General features: G+C 44.5%; 3 protein-coding genes across 4 annotated transcripts in view; all 3 read left to right on the forward strand.

Moving 5' to 3' along the window:
* Positions 1-1,322: 1,322 nt before the first annotated feature.
* On the forward strand, positions 1,323-6,617 carry LOC133483479 (uncharacterized). 2 transcript variants are annotated; one of them, XM_061784797.1, is made up of 4 exons: positions 1,323-4,177; positions 4,247-4,338; positions 5,908-5,930; positions 6,485-6,617. In XM_061784797.1, exons 1-4 carry the CDS (start codon positions 4,053-4,055, stop codon positions 6,545-6,547), a joined length of 303 nt encoding a protein of 100 aa, XP_061640781.1. In that variant the 5' UTR covers positions 1,323-4,052; the 3' UTR covers positions 6,548-6,617. The 2 variants fall into 2 exon arrangements, 1 of the variants encoding a protein (XP_061640781.1); XR_009790127.1 differs by lacking the exon at positions 6,485-6,617 and having other exon boundaries at positions 1,323-4,338; positions 5,908-6,083.
* A 1,008-nt stretch (positions 6,618-7,625) lies between these two features.
* Positions 7,626-13,125, forward strand: LOC133483478 (zinc finger protein 226-like). Its single transcript, XM_061784796.1, has 2 exons — positions 7,626-10,925; positions 12,193-13,125. Exons 1-2 carry the CDS (start codon positions 10,682-10,684, stop codon positions 13,023-13,025), a joined length of 1,077 nt encoding a protein of 358 aa, XP_061640780.1. The 5' UTR covers positions 7,626-10,681; the 3' UTR covers positions 13,026-13,125.
* Positions 13,126-15,035: 1,910 nt separating this feature from the next.
* The window catches only part of nfasca (neurofascin homolog (chicken) a), a 208,048-nt gene continuing 203,994 nt past the window's right edge, over positions 15,036-19,089 (forward strand). Inside the window, exon 1 of the mRNA XM_061783730.1 lies at positions 15,036-15,182. The gene's annotated coding sequence lies outside the window, so the exon portion shown is untranslated. The remainder of the gene's footprint in view (positions 15,183-19,089) is intronic.

Below are 19,089 nucleotides of genomic sequence, written 5' to 3' on the forward strand. Positions count from 1 at the left end.
AAAACATTACTTGGTACTAGGTGGAAAACCCCTTGTTGGCCAGTACTGAGGTCAGACATTTTTTGTAGTTGATCACCAGGTTTGCTTGGTAGGGATTTTGGACCACTCCTCTTTGCAGATCCTCTCAAAATCCTTAAGGTTTTGAGGCTGCGCCTTGACAACTCGAAACTTCAGCGACCTCCACAGATTTTCTATGGGATTTAGGTCTAGAGACTGGCTGGCCACGCCATGACCTTAATGTGCTTCTTTAACCACACTTTCATTTCTTGACTGTGTGCTTTGGGTCATCATCATGCACATCCACGACATATTTTAAGTTTTCTGACTGAGAGGAGGAGGTTGTTACCCTGGATTTCACAGTACAAGGCTCTGTCCATATTTCCCTCCATGTGGTGAAGGTGACCTGTCCCCTTTGCAGAGAAACACTCCTAAAGCATAATCACCTCCATGATTGATGGTGGGGGTGGTGTTCTTGGGGTCATGGTCTGAATTCTTCTTCCTACAAACACGGCGAGTCAAATTGATTAAAAACAGCTTGATTTTTTTTTTTCTTTCTGAGGACAGGTGTCTTCATACAGGTTACAAGTTGAGATAAGTGTCTTTTATACAGCTAACGAGTTTAGATTAGAAGTACTTTCTTAAAGTGGGAGGACTAGTCTGTGGGAGTCGTGGTAGGGGATCAAACACTGATTTCACTCAATGAAATGCAAATACATTTTTACCTTTTTGAAATGATTTGCTGGGTTTTATTTCAGATAGTCTGTCTCTCACAGTTAACATATTGGCGCTGGCAATAATTATTATAGACCGTGAAGGCCCTCGCACGCGATATAATGATGTCATGATCATACATAGACTTATTTGTGCACTGTTATGTTGTGTAACCTAACCTCAGTAGCAAAATGTTCTGATAAATTGTGTAACTGTGAAACTACATATCAGCCGCAGAACAGGATGTTTTGTGCCAAGAAGAGATATTGCTGTGGCCTTGGATCCACCCTGCTCAAGCTTTGAACACCGCCCTGAACACTGTATATAATCTCGCACTGAACACTGAGAAAGCGCACATTTGAGCTCATTTGAGCAGCTGCAGCCTTTGCCTGTAGAACATTTGTGCCCAGAATATTCTGGAATAAACATCTTAAAGAAGTTCATTTCCAGTCTCTGATTCTGACCAACATTCTCATCATCCGAAATTCAACGAACACGCGAAGGACTGGCGGAGAAAAGCCTCCTTCAACAATTGGTGACCCCGACGTGATTTCAGGCTGAAGTGTTGGGCGACTGACAGAACATCGGGCCCACACGAATGTAAGGTAAGAGGACATTTATCCTCCCAATTGATCTTCTGTCTGTCGACTGATACAAGGCAAGAATTTATGTTCTATTGGAATCTAAATTGAATGTTTGACTGGATGAACTTTAAATAACAGAATTTGGTATATAAGGTTGACTTGTTTCATGTTACAGTGAAATCCTAAAGTCCGTAAATCCTTATATAAGAAATTATGTACAAAATACCGGTGAAACAAGTAACAAGGAGATAAGAAAATAAGAAGAATAAGTATCGAGTGGTTTTGATAAATTAAGGTTCCAGTACTTTTGTTTAAGAGAAAAACGTTTCGACCACTTTTGCGAAATTAAAGTTCGGACGCTTTTGTTTGGCTAATAAGCAAGTGTCTTTGAAGTTTGAGAATAAGTATCGAGTGGTTTTGATAAATTAAGGTTTGAGTACTTTTGTTTGGATGAAATGTCAAGTACTTTTGTTTAAGAGAAAAAAGTTTAGACCACTTTTGCGAAATTAAAGTTCGGACGCTTTTGTTTGGCTAATAAGCAAGTGTCTTTGAAGTATGAGAAATAAAGGATTTTTATTTGTGGATCCACAAAAAATAAGTACTTAAGAAGAAAAAACAGCTGAAAAATGGAAGGGGAATTCAATCGAGAATCGGAATGGTTCGACTTGCGTGTCATTCCAGACCATGGTCAAAAAATACTGTTAAGTGAGCAAGTAAAGAATGCATGTGATGTATGTGTGGGAGGATTGTCTGAGAAAGATAGACAGGGAAAGAAAGAACAACCGTATAAATGGATGAATGAATTCTGTGAGGATGGCTGGTTCCCTCCATTATCAACTGCTGCCTGTTTAGTTTCACTGATGAAGGAAGTCGAGAGTGAGTTAAAAAAAAAAAAAAAAAGTTAAACCAAATAGGAGCGTTTACGGTGGACTTAAATAGACACCCTGAAGTGCCACAAAAGGTAAGAGAACAGCTTTTAGCGCGTGCTTCCCGTTTTGAGAAAACTGTTAACGCTGAAATAACAGAACAGATGCAGCGTGAAAAAGCGGAACGAGATAAAATATTCAGACAAAGGGAACAGGAGATAGCAGCAGAGGAAGCTCAGAAGGGGCTTCCCCATGCGGTCGCAAACACTTATCACATCGCACATTTGCAAAATCAGGTGGCTGACTTAAAGTACCAAGTGCAGACTTTGTCAGGAACACACCCGGACTCCCTGTTACAACAGACACAATAAAATAAAAGTGCGCCCCCTTTTGCTGAATCCACTCCACTGCGACCAATGACACGCTCTCAAACTGTTGTCCAAGCTCCAATGCTGGCCAAGGTTGATCCGGCTACTGGAGCCACTGCCATGTTTTATAAACCTCTTTCTCCTTCTGATCTAAGTGTTTTGATGCAGAAACTTCCGCCAATGCAGAATGGAGGAGAGAACTGGCTGAGATCGGTACAAAGGGCTGTCACAGGACAAATTTTAACAGCAGGAGACATGCGCGCATTGTTGACACATGCGTGTCCCCTCTCCCAACTGGAAACACTGATGAAGAATTCTTGTCTGATAAGTATAATGGACAATGAGGCACTCACAAGAGAGTATTACTTAACGTTGTTCACTGCACTAAGCGCGTTGTTTCCCATTCCTGATCTAGTCATCTCCAACTTAGTATTTGCTCCTAGAACAGATGAGGAAGCAGCGGCATATATTGACCGCGCTCTTGTTGAATATTCTTCAAAAACAGGCCATTTACCAACTGACTCTGCTCTGTATTCTCAAGTATTTAGAGCAGCAGTGCTGAAGGGCGTTCCCAAGTCTGTGGTGCAAGCCATGGAGGCGAATCCGGACCTTCCTGGAGCAGATCATGCTCGCTGGTTGTCACATCTGAAACACCACTTGAGGAGACATGCAAAAGAAAAAGAGTCAAAGCATGAGAAACACAGAACCACCGAATCGCAATTAGCTATAATGCAACTACAAAGTCTCAAAAAACAAGAAGAAAATATTAAAATCACACCTGTGGCTTCCGTTGGGGCCTCGCTACCTAATGTTGTTTCTGAGTGCATGATGTATCAAACAGGGCCATTCATGGGTCGAGGTGCTCCGTTTGCTGGCAGAAATCAATGCTTCAGCTGTGGTCGTAACGGACACTGGGCAAGAGACTGCCGAGCGCGTCCCCTGGAGGGCAGAGACAGAGGAGGAAGTGGCCCGCCTAGAGGCGTGGTTATGGCCAGCAAAGAGGAAGAGGATACGGACAGCAACAGCAGCAGGTTATGACTCAACAATATCCGCAGCAGAAGTCTTACCCTCAAGTGCCGAACCAACAGCACCTGCCACCGTCTGGGGGCCAGTATCCGCAATGATGGGGCCCCGAATCTACATGCCACGGTCTGCAGGAACCAATAATCGGACTGACGGTAGGAGGAACTATTTTACCTTTTATGGTCGATATGGGAGCCAGACATTCAACTGTTATGACATTAACACCTGAAAGTTCCCTTACTGCAAAAGGCATTTCCCTTGTTGGATTCCGGGGTGAAGAAACTATCCTGCAAATGACTACACCCGTACATACTTAGTGTTTTACACAAACTCTTTTACACTCGTTTGTGTATGCACCCAATTGCCCTGTCAACCTGTTGGGGAGGGATCTTCTCATCAAAACAGCTCCAACAATACTGTGCAGCCCGGATCGACTGATATTACAGTTTCCTGATGGACACACCTACTGTTGTTCCGGTGACGACACATCAAACATCTAGATGCAGGATTCAGAGCGACAACTACCAAGCATGACGTGCGCCACCGCCGACATCTACTGGGCGAAAATGGACACTGACTCACCCGGATGGACGGAAGCAGAGACCTTTTGGACTCAATGGTCGCCGTGGGTTCGTCACCTCAGACCCTATGAAATGGTTTCTGATTGTATGCATTACACTCTGTACTATGACAGGACAGGAGATGAGGTGTACAGCGAGGCTTTCCAAAATGTAGAAGGCAACATCTGGGAACTACAAATGGGTGACCTGTTCGTGGGAAAACCAGGTGTGGCTTTTTCAATTTCACTAACACCTGAACAACAAAAATGGTATATGATGACTCATCCATCAGATCCCACTATTCCACCATGTCATCCTCATGTGTCCCTGATGGTATCACCACAGCATACTGCAAAGGATTTGGGTCCGTTTGTCCTAAACTGCACACAGGCTATTGATTGGCAGCCAACTTTTCACGACACATTGCTATATTCTCGGTCTCTCGATGCATACTGGATACAGTCAGCACCGTATACACCAACATCAACCCTGGAGCACTGCTTGTTGGACAGACATCATGGACGAGAAACAACTGACAGTGAATTCGCCAATCCTATGGTACAATCTTTGCCTCTACATCTGTGGTCTACAGACCCAACAGACGTGGGATTGTGTCAAGTACAGCCGGTGAAATTCAAAATGAAGCAGGTCGAATTGGCATTACAGAAACCATTGAAGGCTTGCTAAAAGCAGGAGTATTGTGCAAAATACGTGAGTCAGAGTATAATACACCCATTCTACCAGTTGAAAAGAAAAATACTGGAAAATTCCGAATGGTACATGACCTTAGGGCAATAAATGCAGCGGTCTTGACACCAACACTTCCAGTACCCAATCCACACTCAGCCCTGTCTCAGCTCTCTCCGTCTCACACCCATTTTACTTGCATTGATCTGGCTAATGCATTTTTGTGCATTCCTCTTGACCCATCTATGAAGCAATACTTTGCATTTACTTGGAATAATGATTACTATTCTTACAACCGACTTCCACAAGGCTTTGTTCTGTCACCAGGACTGTTCAATGATCATCTCACACAACTTTTATCACCACTTCAACTTCCGGAAGGCGTGCTCTTAATACAATATGTAGATGACATATTGTTGGCCGCCCCTTCCGGGTCCTCATGTCTACAAGCCACCCAGCAACTCTTGTCTCATCTAGCGTCAGTAGGACTTAAGTGCTCCAAAAGCAAACTACAAATTGCAAGGTCACAAGTTTCCTTTTTGGGACGCCTTATTTCATGCAAAGGCACAGGGATGTCTCCCTCACACAAAGATGACATCTTACACCACCCGAAACCTGTCAATGTCAAACAAATGCTCGCCTTCTTAGGACTGTGCAACTACTCACGCCATCATGTCCCGGACTTTGCAGAACTTACACATCCTCTTCGCCAAATGGTTAACATTGAAGGAATGAGAAATTTGTCACATATCCTCACTTGGACCACTGAAGCGGAAAACTCTTTTGTAAACCTCAAACAGCACTTGTCCTCAGCTGACGCATTGGCTATTCCTGACTACAACAGAATGTTTTTCCTGGATGTTTCTGAAAAGACCAGCAGTGTATCTACTGCTCTTTATCAGAAGGGGGAATCAGGAGAAAGACAAATTTGTCTATATGCCTCTACGCCACTTGAAAAATACGAAAAGCGACATCCAGTATGCGCGGCGTTTGCCTCTGCGTTAGCTCGACTCATTCAAAAAACATCACACATCGTCTTACATCATCCATTGACAGTACGCACTTCTCACAGTACAGTACGTGACAAGGCATGTTTTCACCATGACAGGAGGAAGACAAAGGAAAATTGAGGTAATACTCACAGCCACATATCCTTTTTACACACGAAGGCATTAACATGGCTGAAGGGCTTTTTGAAGGACAGCCTCATTGCTGTACCCAACGAATCATAACAGATAACACATTTAGGGAAGATCTATATGGCATGCCCTTGCAAAATCCTGACTTGATACTATTCACGGACGGATGCTGTTTTAAAGGAGAACAAGGGCTCCAGTCAGGGTTTGCTGTAACAAAACTAACTGATACAGGATTTGTAACAATAGAAGCGGAAAAACTCAAAGGGCAACAATCTGCCCAAAGAGCAGAGATAATGGCAGTAACAGCCGCTCTCCAGCTTGCCCAAGACAAAACGACCAACATTTACACTGACTCGGCATATGCTCATGTAGTAGTACATACAGCCATGGCCGAATGGCAACGAAATGACTTCATGACCGCAACGGGAGTCCCCATAAAACATCATCAAGAAATATTAAAATTGAAAGAAGCATTAATGATGCCCAAAGCAGTGGCAGTCTTAAAATGTAAAGGACACACTAAAAAGGATGATTTTGTATCAGCAGGAAATGACGCAGCGGATAAAGCGGGGAAAGCAGCGGCTGGTTATCTTCCCACCTTACAACTAGTTGTAAGTGAAACAGAATTAAAAGACAGACAGGAAGTAACAGAAGAGACAGTTAACTGTTGATAAGCGAAGCTCATGGAGCATGCCATGTAGGCGTGGAAGAAACACTGAGACGACTCCACACCTGGTGGCATCCTTTCATGAGAGCAATTGTTAAAAATGAACTACAGGATTGCAGTGTCTGTAGCAGATATAACAGCATGCCTACCACAAAACCACCCCAGGGAACTCACGATCCGGACGTGACGGCACCTGGGCAGGTGGTTTTGATGGATTTTACAGACATGATTAAAAGTGTGTCCGGTTACAGGTATCTACTAGTGATAGTGGATTCCTTCTCCGGTTGGCCTGAAGCCTATCCCTGCAAAACAGATACGGCAAACATAGTGGTTAAACATTTGATTAACCATTATATTCCATCTCATGGGTTCCCAAGTAAAATAAGGTCTGATAATGGGACCCATTTTAAAAACAAACATTTGCAGGAAGTAGAAAAAGCCCTGGGACTGAAACATACATTTGGTTCAGTATATCACCCACAGTCCCAAGGACAAGTAGAAAGAATGAATCGGAACATTAAGGAAAAATTGGCCAAAGCTTTAGCTACTTCAAATCTCAATTGGCTACAAGCCCTTCCTTGGGCTTTGATGAATGTACGAATGTCACTCAATTCAGCCAAAGGCTGGACTCCATTTGAATGTCATACTAACAGACCGTTTCCGGCTCCAACAGCTCCACTGGCGACAACAGATGTTTCCGGCCCTCCGGAGCTCAAACAACTAACGCTTGCTTTTTCGCAACTAACTGCAAAACAACCCGACGCTCCTTTGGTAATGCATGAAAGTAAATTTGTATGGTTGAAAGTAATCAAAAGAAAGTGGTCTGAACCCAGGTGGACAGGTCCTCATAAAGTGACGGAGAGAACATCGTCTGCTGTCCGCCTACAAGGAAAGGGGGAGACGTGGTACCACCTCACCTCTACACGACCAGCAAAGACCCCGTCCCGACAGATCATCATTGCCGCAAGTACTGACTGCACGTCAACGCCAGACCAGATCCCATCCCAGTGACGACATCACTCATCAAAGGTTGAGATCACGGTACACGGGCAGAATAATCCCGGTGACTCAACCTAGGACCGGGTAGTCTAACCCCAGGTCCTGAAGAAGCTGACAGCGCTCTCTAGCAACAATCCTGAAAAAACACCACCCAACAATGGCCCGCAAGTGGGACAATGTTTCAATTTGTTGTTACATCACAACCCTTTTTATTGTATTAACGCTCTTGCCTGTTTGGTATCTTTGGATGCCTCTTGGTGCGCCCTCAAACTTAACAACAATACAGAGAAGTAAGCGAAAACTCAATTCAGGTCACCCAACTGTACCTATATCCCAGTCTATTCCCTGGATTTTAGAATGGACGTACAACCATTCAATAACTTTAACAGTGCCACCAAAGACCTCTACCGCCGTTGAAATACCAATTAGATCTCAAAAAGGGTTCAGAAACACCGTTCAGATAACGGGGGAGGGCTGGACAGGTTGTTGGTGGTATATGACAGGAAACGTGCTAGATTTAAGATGGGATTCTTTAATAACCACTCAACAAGGTAACTATTGGCCATCGGGAAAGAGCAAAGACGCTGTCTTTTTCAAAGACAAAGTCACCCTTACCAAACAAGGGGATCTACTTAAACTGACCTTTGCTCTCCCCAATGGTATGTTGCGTCCACCAAATGCAACCATTTTTAATGTTTCATCCTGGGTTTTTTTTACTCTGGGCCTGGTCATCAGGACCAGACCCTCATTTTCCCGTTGTCATATGTGAAAACACTACTATGGGACAACTAGATCAGCCCATATTAAATAATTATACACGAACTATCAAGGTGACGGCCATCACTTTACCCATAAATAGCGTGGATGGTTTGTTTCGAGTTACCACAGGCGTAACAGGAAACAGCAACAATTGGCTATTATTAACTGAGGAAGCGGCAAAGACTACTAAAGATAATTGTGTGGTTTGCATGGGACCTCGTCCTTTACTACGGGTGGTCCCTGCCAAAGTTGACACACAATGTGTTATGGAACTGATGAATAAAACACTACCCTCACAAAACTGTTCCAAATGGGACAAAATACACCCGTTGGTAAAATGATAAACCTCTGTTTTCAAACCAAGTTGCAAAAGGCAACTTCACCTGTATTAACATTACAGGAAACAATGGCCAATTGGGAAGGTTAAACCACGCACAACAATGTCAGTCACTCATCTTTGTAGGATCATCATTTCGGCCACAATCCAGGGGCGACATCTGGTGGTGGTGCGGTGATGACCGGATATTCGACAAACTCCCTTTGAACCACGCCGGTTACTGTGCACTGATTTCTCTCCTCCTGCCAGTAAAGGTCTTTCCAACCACGGTTCATGTGTTGATGCAAACTATTACAAACTTAGGACCACAGAACTTATCCCACTTACAAAAAGCCAAACGATCTACTAGCACATGGCAAGATCAGGGGGACCCCACATACATTGATGCGATTGGCATACCACAAGGGGTCCCCGATGAATATAAACTCGCAGATCAGGTAGCCGCAGGATTTGAATCCACATTTTGTTGGTGGTGTACTATAAATAAAAACACAGATAGAATTAATTACATACATTACAATGTCCAACGCTTAGGAAATTGGACACAAGGCGGATTTGAAGCGGTACATGGTCAACTGGCCGCCACCTCTCTGATGGCTTTCCAAAATCGCATCGCTTTAGATATGCTCCTGGCAGAAAAAGGAGGCGTATGCTCCATGTTTGGCGAACAATGTTGCACTTTTATTCCTAATAACACAGCTTCTGATGGCAGCCTAACCTCTGCAATTGAAGGGCTCAGAACATTAAACAAAAAAATTTAAAAACATTCAGGGGTAGATACTTCTATTTGGGACAATTGGATGAGTGTTTTTGGACGTTATAAGGCTCTGGTATCTTCTACTTTTATTTCTATTGCTGTGTTTGCTGCTTTTCTCACAACATGTGGATGTTGTTGCATTCCTTGCTTGCGCTCTCTTAGCCAGCGACTCATTACAGCAGCTATCGAAAAAAGAGATGTTAATAACCCCGCCCAGATGATGCCACTCTTGTCTTCAGGGGAAGTTGCTGAGTTGCTCGATGACTCCGCGGGCATATTTTTGTAATCGTACATTCTCTTACATACTATTTAACATATCCTGGTGTCGGACTCTTTCGAGTCCGAAAGGGGGATTGAAGGCCCTCGCACGCGATATAATGATGTCATGATCATACATAGACTTATTTGTGCACTGTTATGTTGTGTAACCTAACCTCAGTAGCAAAATGTTCTGATAAATTGTGTAACTGTGAAACTACATATCAGCCGCAGAACAGGATGTTTTGTGCCAAGAAGAGATATTGCTGTGGCCTTGGATCCATCCTGCTCAAGCTTTGAACACCGCCCTGAACACTGTATATAATCTCGCACTGAACGCTGAGAAAGCGCACATTTGAGCTCATTTGAGCAGCTGCAGCCTTTGCCTGTAGAACATTTGTGTCCAGAATATTCTGCAATAAGGATCTTAAAGAAGTTCATTTCCAGTCTCTGATTCTGACCAACATTCTCATCATCCGAAATTCAACGAACACGCGAAGGACTGGCGGAGAAAAGTCTCCTTCAACAACCGCTCGTCTTTGTCAGTGGGTGAATTTATATAATCAGTGAGCGATCAAATAATAATTTCCATGTCACAAGTCTGGTATTGCGTGCGAACGGGAGAATATGGCCGTTAATAAGCGGAACTGAAGATGAATGAATGAATTTTGAATTCCACCAAGGTTATAACTGTTAGTAAAATGATCTGTTAAACCACAACCCTACAAAATACAATAAAGTACGGGGGGTCCTCCGTTTATAATAAGAGTTCCATTTAAAGGCAGGGCATTCGTATATAGGAAGTAGTCTACTAACTAAGTTGTAAGTCGTAATAAAGTAGAGTTAATTGCTGTATGCAAGTCGGTGCTGCAGCCGAAGCACTAGTATTTGAAAACTGGGATTGTCCTTTGGGAGTTTCGTCGTACCGTCCAATAGACGATAGCCACAAACCCAACAGAAGCTAGCATGTTTCACTTCCGGGTCAACGGACGTAAACAGAAGGGCGTTTCGCAGGCGGAAAACATGACCGAGTTGGAGCTGTTCAACGTCTTTCTGAACGACAGACTTACAGCGGCCGCTCAAGAGATTTTTCGAGCCGTCAAAGACACCTTCGTCGGATACCAGAGTGAAATTCGCCGCTCTAAGGAAGAGAACGAGCGCCTGAAGCGCCTCCTCAATGTCGCCGTCCAACGACTCTTACTGCAATCGGGTAAGGACGAGAGGTACCCGCTGATGGCGAGCATGTTTTTGTCGCATCACGCCACAGCGTATGCTATTTTGTTTGTTTCTTCGTGGGTATCAGTGTTAAAGCTTTTGGCGATCCAACCTTTACTAACATTTGTTTTATTTTTTTCACCATCACAAACGGACAGCTCAGTAAAAACAAAAACTACAGATAAAATCATTTGCCCAAAATGCACAAGATAATAAATGGATACTGAATTATATTCATCATAAAGGGACCATAAATGGCACTACAGTATTCATAAACTCATAACTTTGTAATATTTTTTTCTAGTTTTTGTCAATATGAACAGGTTTCGTATTAAAACATCTCTCTACATTGAAGATGTCACGAGTTTGATCGTGTGTGTACTGCACGTGTTGACAACAACAACAACAACAAAAAAAAGGATTGCAGTATTTAGAAATGTTGCTGTTAAAAAAATGTTCATCACAGAGCTTGTGAGTTAAATGGGTAATTTTCATATAATTTGATCAATAACAGTAAAGACATGGCCCACTGAATTTTTAAAAATGAATTTGAAAATGTATTCATTTTATTGACAGTTGTTATCCGTCACAAGATACTTGTTTCTAAGAAAATTAAATATTCCAATTTAATATTTTTTTTATCTTTGAATTCCAAAATGTCTTTACTGTTAGATGTCTGAAATGAAGTTTCATGATTTGCAGCATGGGCGGCACGGTGAACGACTGGTTAGAGCATCAGCCTCACAGTTCTGAGGACCCGGGTTCAATCCCCGGGTCCGGTTTCCTCCCACATCCCAAAAACATGCATTAATTGGAGACTGTAAATTGCCCGTAGGTGTGACTGTGAGTGTGAATGGTTGTTTGTTTGTATGTGCCCTGCGATTGGCTGGCAACCAGTTCAGGGTGTACCCCGCCTCCTGCCCAATGATAGCTGGGATAGGCTCCAGCACGCCCGCGACCCTAGTGAGGAGAAGCTGTTCAGAAAATGGATGGATGGATGGATTTGCAGCATGTTTTCTGAAGATGCTAATTACATTTTGGGATATATAGGATTTATCTCCTATTGCTAATAGGCAATGGAAATGCATCTTGGTGTGTTCAGAGTTACTTTTTTGGTTCTTTGACAAACGGTCCTTCTTTGTCACTAAGAGAGAGCCTCATTATGTTGTTGCAATACCTCAGAGGGATCTGTGAGCTGGAATGCCAGGATGAATAATAGTTTCATACCTAATTCTGTACCTGAGTGATGTTTGTCTTTTCAGAAGCTTGTGTTGTCCAGTCTCAAGATCACCACCACATCTATGAATCTGAAAGGGGAAGCAGTGTGCAACCACAAGTGAAAAAAGAGCCCAATCTCAGAGACCTTCACAGCGAGTGTGTGCATGATGGAAGAGACCCAAAAGAAGAACCTTGTGGTCAATTTGAGACACAACTTAGTTCACATTCTCTGTTAGTTCAAACAGTGTGTAGTAGAGATACTGCCTCTTCTTCTCCTTTGCCATCCCAGGAGACAAAGACAGACTGGGACAATGAAGAACACTTTGCAGCCAGCAGCTCATCATCCACTCAGACTGTACAGTCAGATGGAAAAGACACTCACAGTGATCCTAGTGGTATTTCTGCAAATATCTGCACAGCCACCCAGAAAGATCTGCCAGGATCTGTCGGACAGCAGGTGAAAGGACTTCTTTGCACAAATAAAAAGCAAAGTGTTAACTTACTGCAGCTAAAACACATGAAATCCCACAAGTCGGCCCCTTCTCGTACCTCTCACCCGACCATACAGCGGTGGCACTGCTGTAAAGTGTGTGGCAAAGCCTTCAGCTTTGCCTGCCAGTTGGAAGTCCACATGCGTTGGCACACGAAGGAGAAGCCCTACAGCTGTGCGGTGTGCAGAAAGAGCTTCACTACGGTCAGCATGCTGAAGAGGCACCATCGCATCCACACTGGGGAGAAGCCCTTTCGCTGCCATGTGTGCGGCAAATGCTTCAATCAGTCTGCACACCTTAACACCCATTTTAGGCTCCACACCAAAGAACGAGGCAGCTGGAGCCAAGCGCCATTTTCTAGGAACCCTCAGTCGACAGAAAACTGAATTAAATTCATGCTTCTCGGCACAACCATGTACTGTACATGTACAAATAGGCTCTGCAGTGTTTCATGTTCTCTGTGTGAATAAAATGTGTTCTGTGGTGCATTGTTTTATTCAACTCCTTTTTTTTTTTTACAGTCCATTTTCTGCAACCCACATCCTGCAATTAAAGCTTATAGCAAGAAGATTCATCAATGATTTGATTTTCAAATATTCCATTGAACGTTTTTTTTTCTAATTCTTGTCAAAAAAAATTTAATGTGAGAATATAGTAAGTAAGAGGCCTAATTATACTAATCTAATAGCAATGTGAACCATAATCCACTGTATTGGTCATGTAGGAGCCATAATTTAGTACCTGTGCATATATGTCACGTGGTTTCTGGTTGCTGTGGTAATGCGTGGGAGCTTGGTCACATGACATAGAGGTGATGAAAGCCAGGTACTTTAAATAGGCGTGTTTACCAATAAGTCCAGGGGGGAGAGAGGAACTGGGTAGCCATATTTTTGTTGAGGAAAAGGGTAAAATTACATAAATTTTCCACATTGTAATTATGTGCAGCCAAAAATGAGGTTCTTGTTTTCTCAGTGTACTGTTGGGTCACCAAATGGTTCAGGTATAGCTGTGGACCAGAGCGTAAAACTAGTAGGTCTGGGTGCTACTTCTTGAGCTGAGGTACTCTTGAGCAAGGCACATAACCTGCAAGTCACTCATTTATGTGCACTCCCTTCACATCTCGTTTAGTTGAAGTCCATGTACTGGTGGCCTGGTTTGCTTGTGCATGCTCGTATTTCTGGTCCAGATCAGAAATTTTAACATAATAGACGTACAGAGCCAGGCGTATGCATAGACTTTTTTGGAGGCAGGTGCTCTAGCCAAAAAAAAAGGACACACATAGCCAAAATTATTCAAACAAGTATTTAACTTTTGTATTTATTTCTGTCAACACAACACATTCAATAATTCAAGTATTAACAAAGGAGGTGAAGGTAGGCTACCGTGGATATAAGTCAACACACCCATGTTCAAATTTTTGGAAGGCGACGGAGAGGGGCTGTGGGCAAGGTGGGAAAATATGAACAAGGGCTCAAATAAATGCTTATCATATTTCAAAACACTTTTGAAATCATTTTTGAATATTATATTGACGAATGAAGAAAAAAATGGGCTCCAGCAAATCGGGCATTTTTTGGTTCTGGGAAAAAGGACAGGTACTTGAGCACGCCTAGTGGCTATATGTGCACGTGCCTGTACATAGCTATGTCGCTATCATGTTCGAAAATTAGGGGGAGGGTTAAGCTTTTATTCTCAGCAGACATTTGACAGACAAAATTACATCATTTGAAATAAATCGTACAGTAGTAGGCCTACTACAATATTGTTTTAGTCTAAAAATGAAGTAAAACTAAAATCTTAACATGAATTCTTATACCAACCTCATTCAAAAAGTCTCAGCAATTAGTGAGCATATAGAACTGTAATTATACAGAACAAATATCGTGGCAATGGATAACTGTAAATCAAAATCCGCTGCATTTGGCACAGAATCAGCAACTGTTAACAGTGTGTGCTTTATACTGGTAGTCCTACAGCAGGGGTGTCAAACTCATTTTTGTCACGGGCCACATCGTAGTTATGACTTCCCTCGGAGGGCCACTACAACTGTGAAAGATTACCTCATATACTGTAATTACATACAGTATACGCAACACATGGATGAATAGCCAGTTTTGAAATCAGAAGCCTATAAAAACATGTTTTTCAACAATTACATTTCTTTTCAAAGGGGGGGGGATTGGTAACAAAAAAAAATGCTTGCAAATATCTCAGTGGCATTACACCAGAACACAATGAGCAATTTTGATTTACTTTCGCGGGCCACATAAAATGATGTGGCGGGCCGGATCTGGCCCACGGGCCACCAGTGTGACACAGTTTTATTTATTTTATTTTTTTTATTTTTTTTGCTTCACCTCCTGGTTGCGTGGAACAACGCGAGAACAGCTGAGAAACCGAGGGAGGAGGAGTGCCGAATCCAAGAAGTGGGAGAGGATAGAACCTGCGTCGCATTGAGAGGAAACGCACGGCGTCCTCCCCCCCGCCCGCCTCCGGTAGCAAAGTGACCAAAGCATCGAGAGCAAGTCGCCGCAGAGCTGCAGGTAAATGGACGCTTTTCTACTTCATACACTGCTCTGGTGTTTTGGAGTTGTGACGCCCATCAAAGTGACGCATCGGCTCGCGGTCGACTCGTGATGTTAAAACGGAGAATATATGACAACAGGATTCAGTACTGCAAGATTGAGTCCCCCCCCCCAACTACGCACCCCCCCGCGCGCGCATCCGCTGGATGATGCTGCGGTTTTGGGATCTTTTTTGTTTTTTTTGCTGCTCTGCGCAAGCTGAAGGTACATGTTCCAAAGTCCACTGAAATGAAAGGGCCTTGACTCGCTGTCTCCTTCTGCAGAGGCCTTTTGACTTTGTGTGATGCAAGCATCCAGTAGTTGTCCTTGCAGAGGATTTGCGGACAGGTGGGAGTAAAAATAGCTGTCAAGTTGTATTTGCTTGGTTTAGCCCCCCCAAGGTTGCAGCATGGGATGCACATGGCGAGCCGCAATTGTCTCACAGCTACACCACAACGTATTGAAATGGGAATGGGGCAAGCGACATTGGCTTATATCATGTCTTAATCATGGACACGCTTGTCTTTTTCTTCAAGGGGAGCAATTTGTGTGGAGTCATTTTACACAGTGACCTTGTACTATTGCGGCAGTTGCTCCCACCAAATGAGTACAGTGCACGAATGTCGTGTCGGGGCGTCGCGAGTGGGACGAAAGTGACATTCGAAGACTGGCGGTCAAGCCAGCCGCCCCTAATTGTGTTCATACTAGGCATTACGGTAATAAAGCCACCTTCAAAATAAAAGCTTCCCAATAATACGGACGTCAGTGCTCTTCGGTTAAGGAATGCAACCAGCAAAGTTAATTTGAATCTTGAGATACATTACAAATGTACTTTATTTGATGTCTTAGGAAAAATAAATGGTAATGGACTGCACTTATATAGCGCTTGATCGACATCATCACTGTGCCCAAAGCGCTTTACAAAGGCATACATCCACACACACATTCATAAACCAATGGGCGACTGCTGCCTTGCGAGGCGCTGCCAGGCCCACTGGGAGTAAATTAGGGCTCAGTGTCTTGCCCAAGGACACTTCGACATGTGGACAGTCGTAGCAGGGATTCGAACCTGTTCTAGACTGAGCCAAAGCCACCCCAACATAATCCCATTGGTATCGCAAGACAAGTCCAGAGCTGTGTGACAGACCACCAAGGACTCCACGAAAAGAGGTTTGATCTTTTTAATGAGATATCGCAACACCGGTCCAGTTATGGGGGACACGACACCACCCCAGGTCTCCAACAAAAGAGGTCCCATCCAAATCTGATGTGGCATTTCAAAATAAAAGTCCCCTGAAATTGGTGTATTTCACTTGTCACTACCACTGATTTGAAACATTCATTTAAAAAAAATCTAGACGATATCGCAACACCAGTCCAGTTCTGTGGGACAGTACACCACCCTAGGTATCCAACAAAAGTGGTCCCACCCAAATCTGATGTCCATCCATCCGTCCATGTTCTACCGCTTATCAGAGGTCAGTTCGCGGGGGCAGTAGCTTAAGCAGGGACGCCCAGACTTCCTTCTCCCCAGCCACATCATCCAGCTCTTCCGGGGGGATCCCGATGCTTTCCCAGGCCAGCCGAGAGACATAGTCTCTCCACCGTGTCCTGGGTCGTCCCCGGGGTCTCCTTCCGGTTGTACGTACCCGGAACACTTCCGGTTGTACGTACCCGGAACACGCAAACTTCTGTCAGAGGTGGGAGTTGAAACTCCTTCTGACAGGGGATTCTGCCAGACGTTCCCAGCAGACCCTCACAATCCGTTTGGGCCTGCCACGTCGGACCGGCATCTTCCCCCACCATCGGAGCCAATTCAACACCAGGTGGGAATCAGTTGACAGCTCCGCCCCTCTCTTCACCCGAGTGTCCAAGACATGCGACCACAAAGTCGATCATCGAACTGCGACCGAGGGTTTCCTGGTGCCAAGTGCACGTGTGGGCACCCTTTTACTTGAACATGGTGTTTGTTATTTACAATCCGTGATGAGCACAGAATAATACACCGCTGCGGTTCTGATGGGGGGGCGTTCCTCCCAATCACGCCATACCAGCTCATTGCCCACATGAGCATTGAAGTCTCCCAGCAGAACGATGGAGTCTCAAGCAGGAGCGCTCTCCAGCACCTCCTCCAAGGACTCCAAAAAGGGTGGGTACTCTGAACTGCTGTTTGGTGCATAGGCACAAACAACAGTCAGGACCTGTCCCCCCACCCAAAGGCGGAGGGAGGCTACCCTCTCGTCCACCGAGGTGAACCGCAATGTACAGGCGCCCAGCCAGGGCGCAATAAGTATACCCACACCTGCTCGGTGCCTCTCACCGTTAGCAACTCCAGAATGGAAGAGAGTCCAACCCCTCTCGAGAGGACTGCTACCAGAGCTCAAGCCGTGTGTGGTCGGAACCTCACATACCAGCTTGGGCTCCTTCTTTTCCTGCCAGAGAGGTGACATTCCACGTCCCTAGAGCTGTGTATGGAGGCGAGCCCGAATATATCTAGTCGGAACATCTCGACCTCGCACACCAGCTTGGGCTCTTTCCCTGCCAGAGGTGACATTCCACGTCCCTAGAGCCAGTTTCTGTAGCTGGGGATTGGATCGCAAAGGTCCCTGCCTTCGGCCACTGCCCAGCTCACACTGCACCCAACCCCTATGGCCCCTCCCGCACATGGTGAGCCCATGGGAAGGGGGATCCCTGTTAGCCTTTCGGGCTCTGCCCCATGGGTGCAGGCCCGGCCACCAGGCGCTCGCCTTCGAGCCCAACCTCCAGGTCTGGCTCCAGAGGTGTCCGGGCAAGGGAAAACGTCTTCCTCAATTGTTTGTCATCATAGGGATTTTTGGAGCTGTGCTTTGTCTTTGCTGTGTGCTTTGACACACAAACCCCTCCACCAAAGTGACAGCTCAAGGAGGGGCCAAATCAGATGTGGCATTTCAAAATAAAAGGCCCCTGAAATATGCATATTTCACTGTCACTGCCACTGATTTAAAACATTCATTAAAAAAATCTGTCCATACTACTTCTTTAAAGAAATAATTAGAAATAATCCTGTTCATATCGCAATACGTTTACCCTTCATACATGTAGGAGACAATTACAGGATGCTACTACATTACTACCATCATCATTTGATGTAGTATATCTGCAATCTTTAAAAACTCAGATTGTTTTATCATTAAATATGATTTTTTGGGTATCAACATTAACACTTTAACAACTGAAGTAATTTCTCATGCATCTAACACTGGAAGGAAGACATGCATGGATCCATCCAATTCAACAGCACTTATCCTGTTGAGTCGAGGGGTGTTGGAGCCTACCCCTACTGAGTTCGGGAAAAAGAGAGAAAAAAACCTTGAGCTGGTCGGCAGTCAGTCGCAGGGCACATATACTGTAGAGACCATCACTGAGTGGGAACCAAACCCACGCTGGCTGCATTGAAGTCAGGCGCATGAACCACGACACCATCAGTAACTGGAAGGAAAACAGTATATTTTCCATCCATCCATTTTCTGAGCCGCTTCTCCTCGGGTCGCGGGCGTGCTGGAGCCTATCCCAGCAATCATCGGGCAGGAGGGGGGGTACACCCTGAACTGGTTGCCAGTCAATCGCAGGGCACATACAAACAAACAACCATTCGCACTCACATTCACACCTACGGGCAATTTAGAGTCACCAATTAATGCATGTTTTTGGGATGTGGGAGGAAACCGGAGTGCCCGGAGAAAACCCACGCAGGCACGGAGAGAACACGCAAACTCCACACAGGCGGGGCCGAAGATTGAACCCCGGTTCTCAGAACTGTGAGGCTGACGCTCTAACCAGTCGGCCACTGTGCCGCCAACAGTATATTTTAAATAGTTAAAATAAAGACGGTTTTCTATTTTTTTTT

The sequence above is a fragment of the Phyllopteryx taeniolatus genome, chromosome 9, assembly GCF_024500385.1.
Source record: "Phyllopteryx taeniolatus isolate TA_2022b chromosome 9, UOR_Ptae_1.2, whole genome shotgun sequence".
NCBI lineage: Eukaryota > Metazoa > Chordata > Actinopteri > Syngnathiformes > Syngnathidae > Phyllopteryx > Phyllopteryx taeniolatus.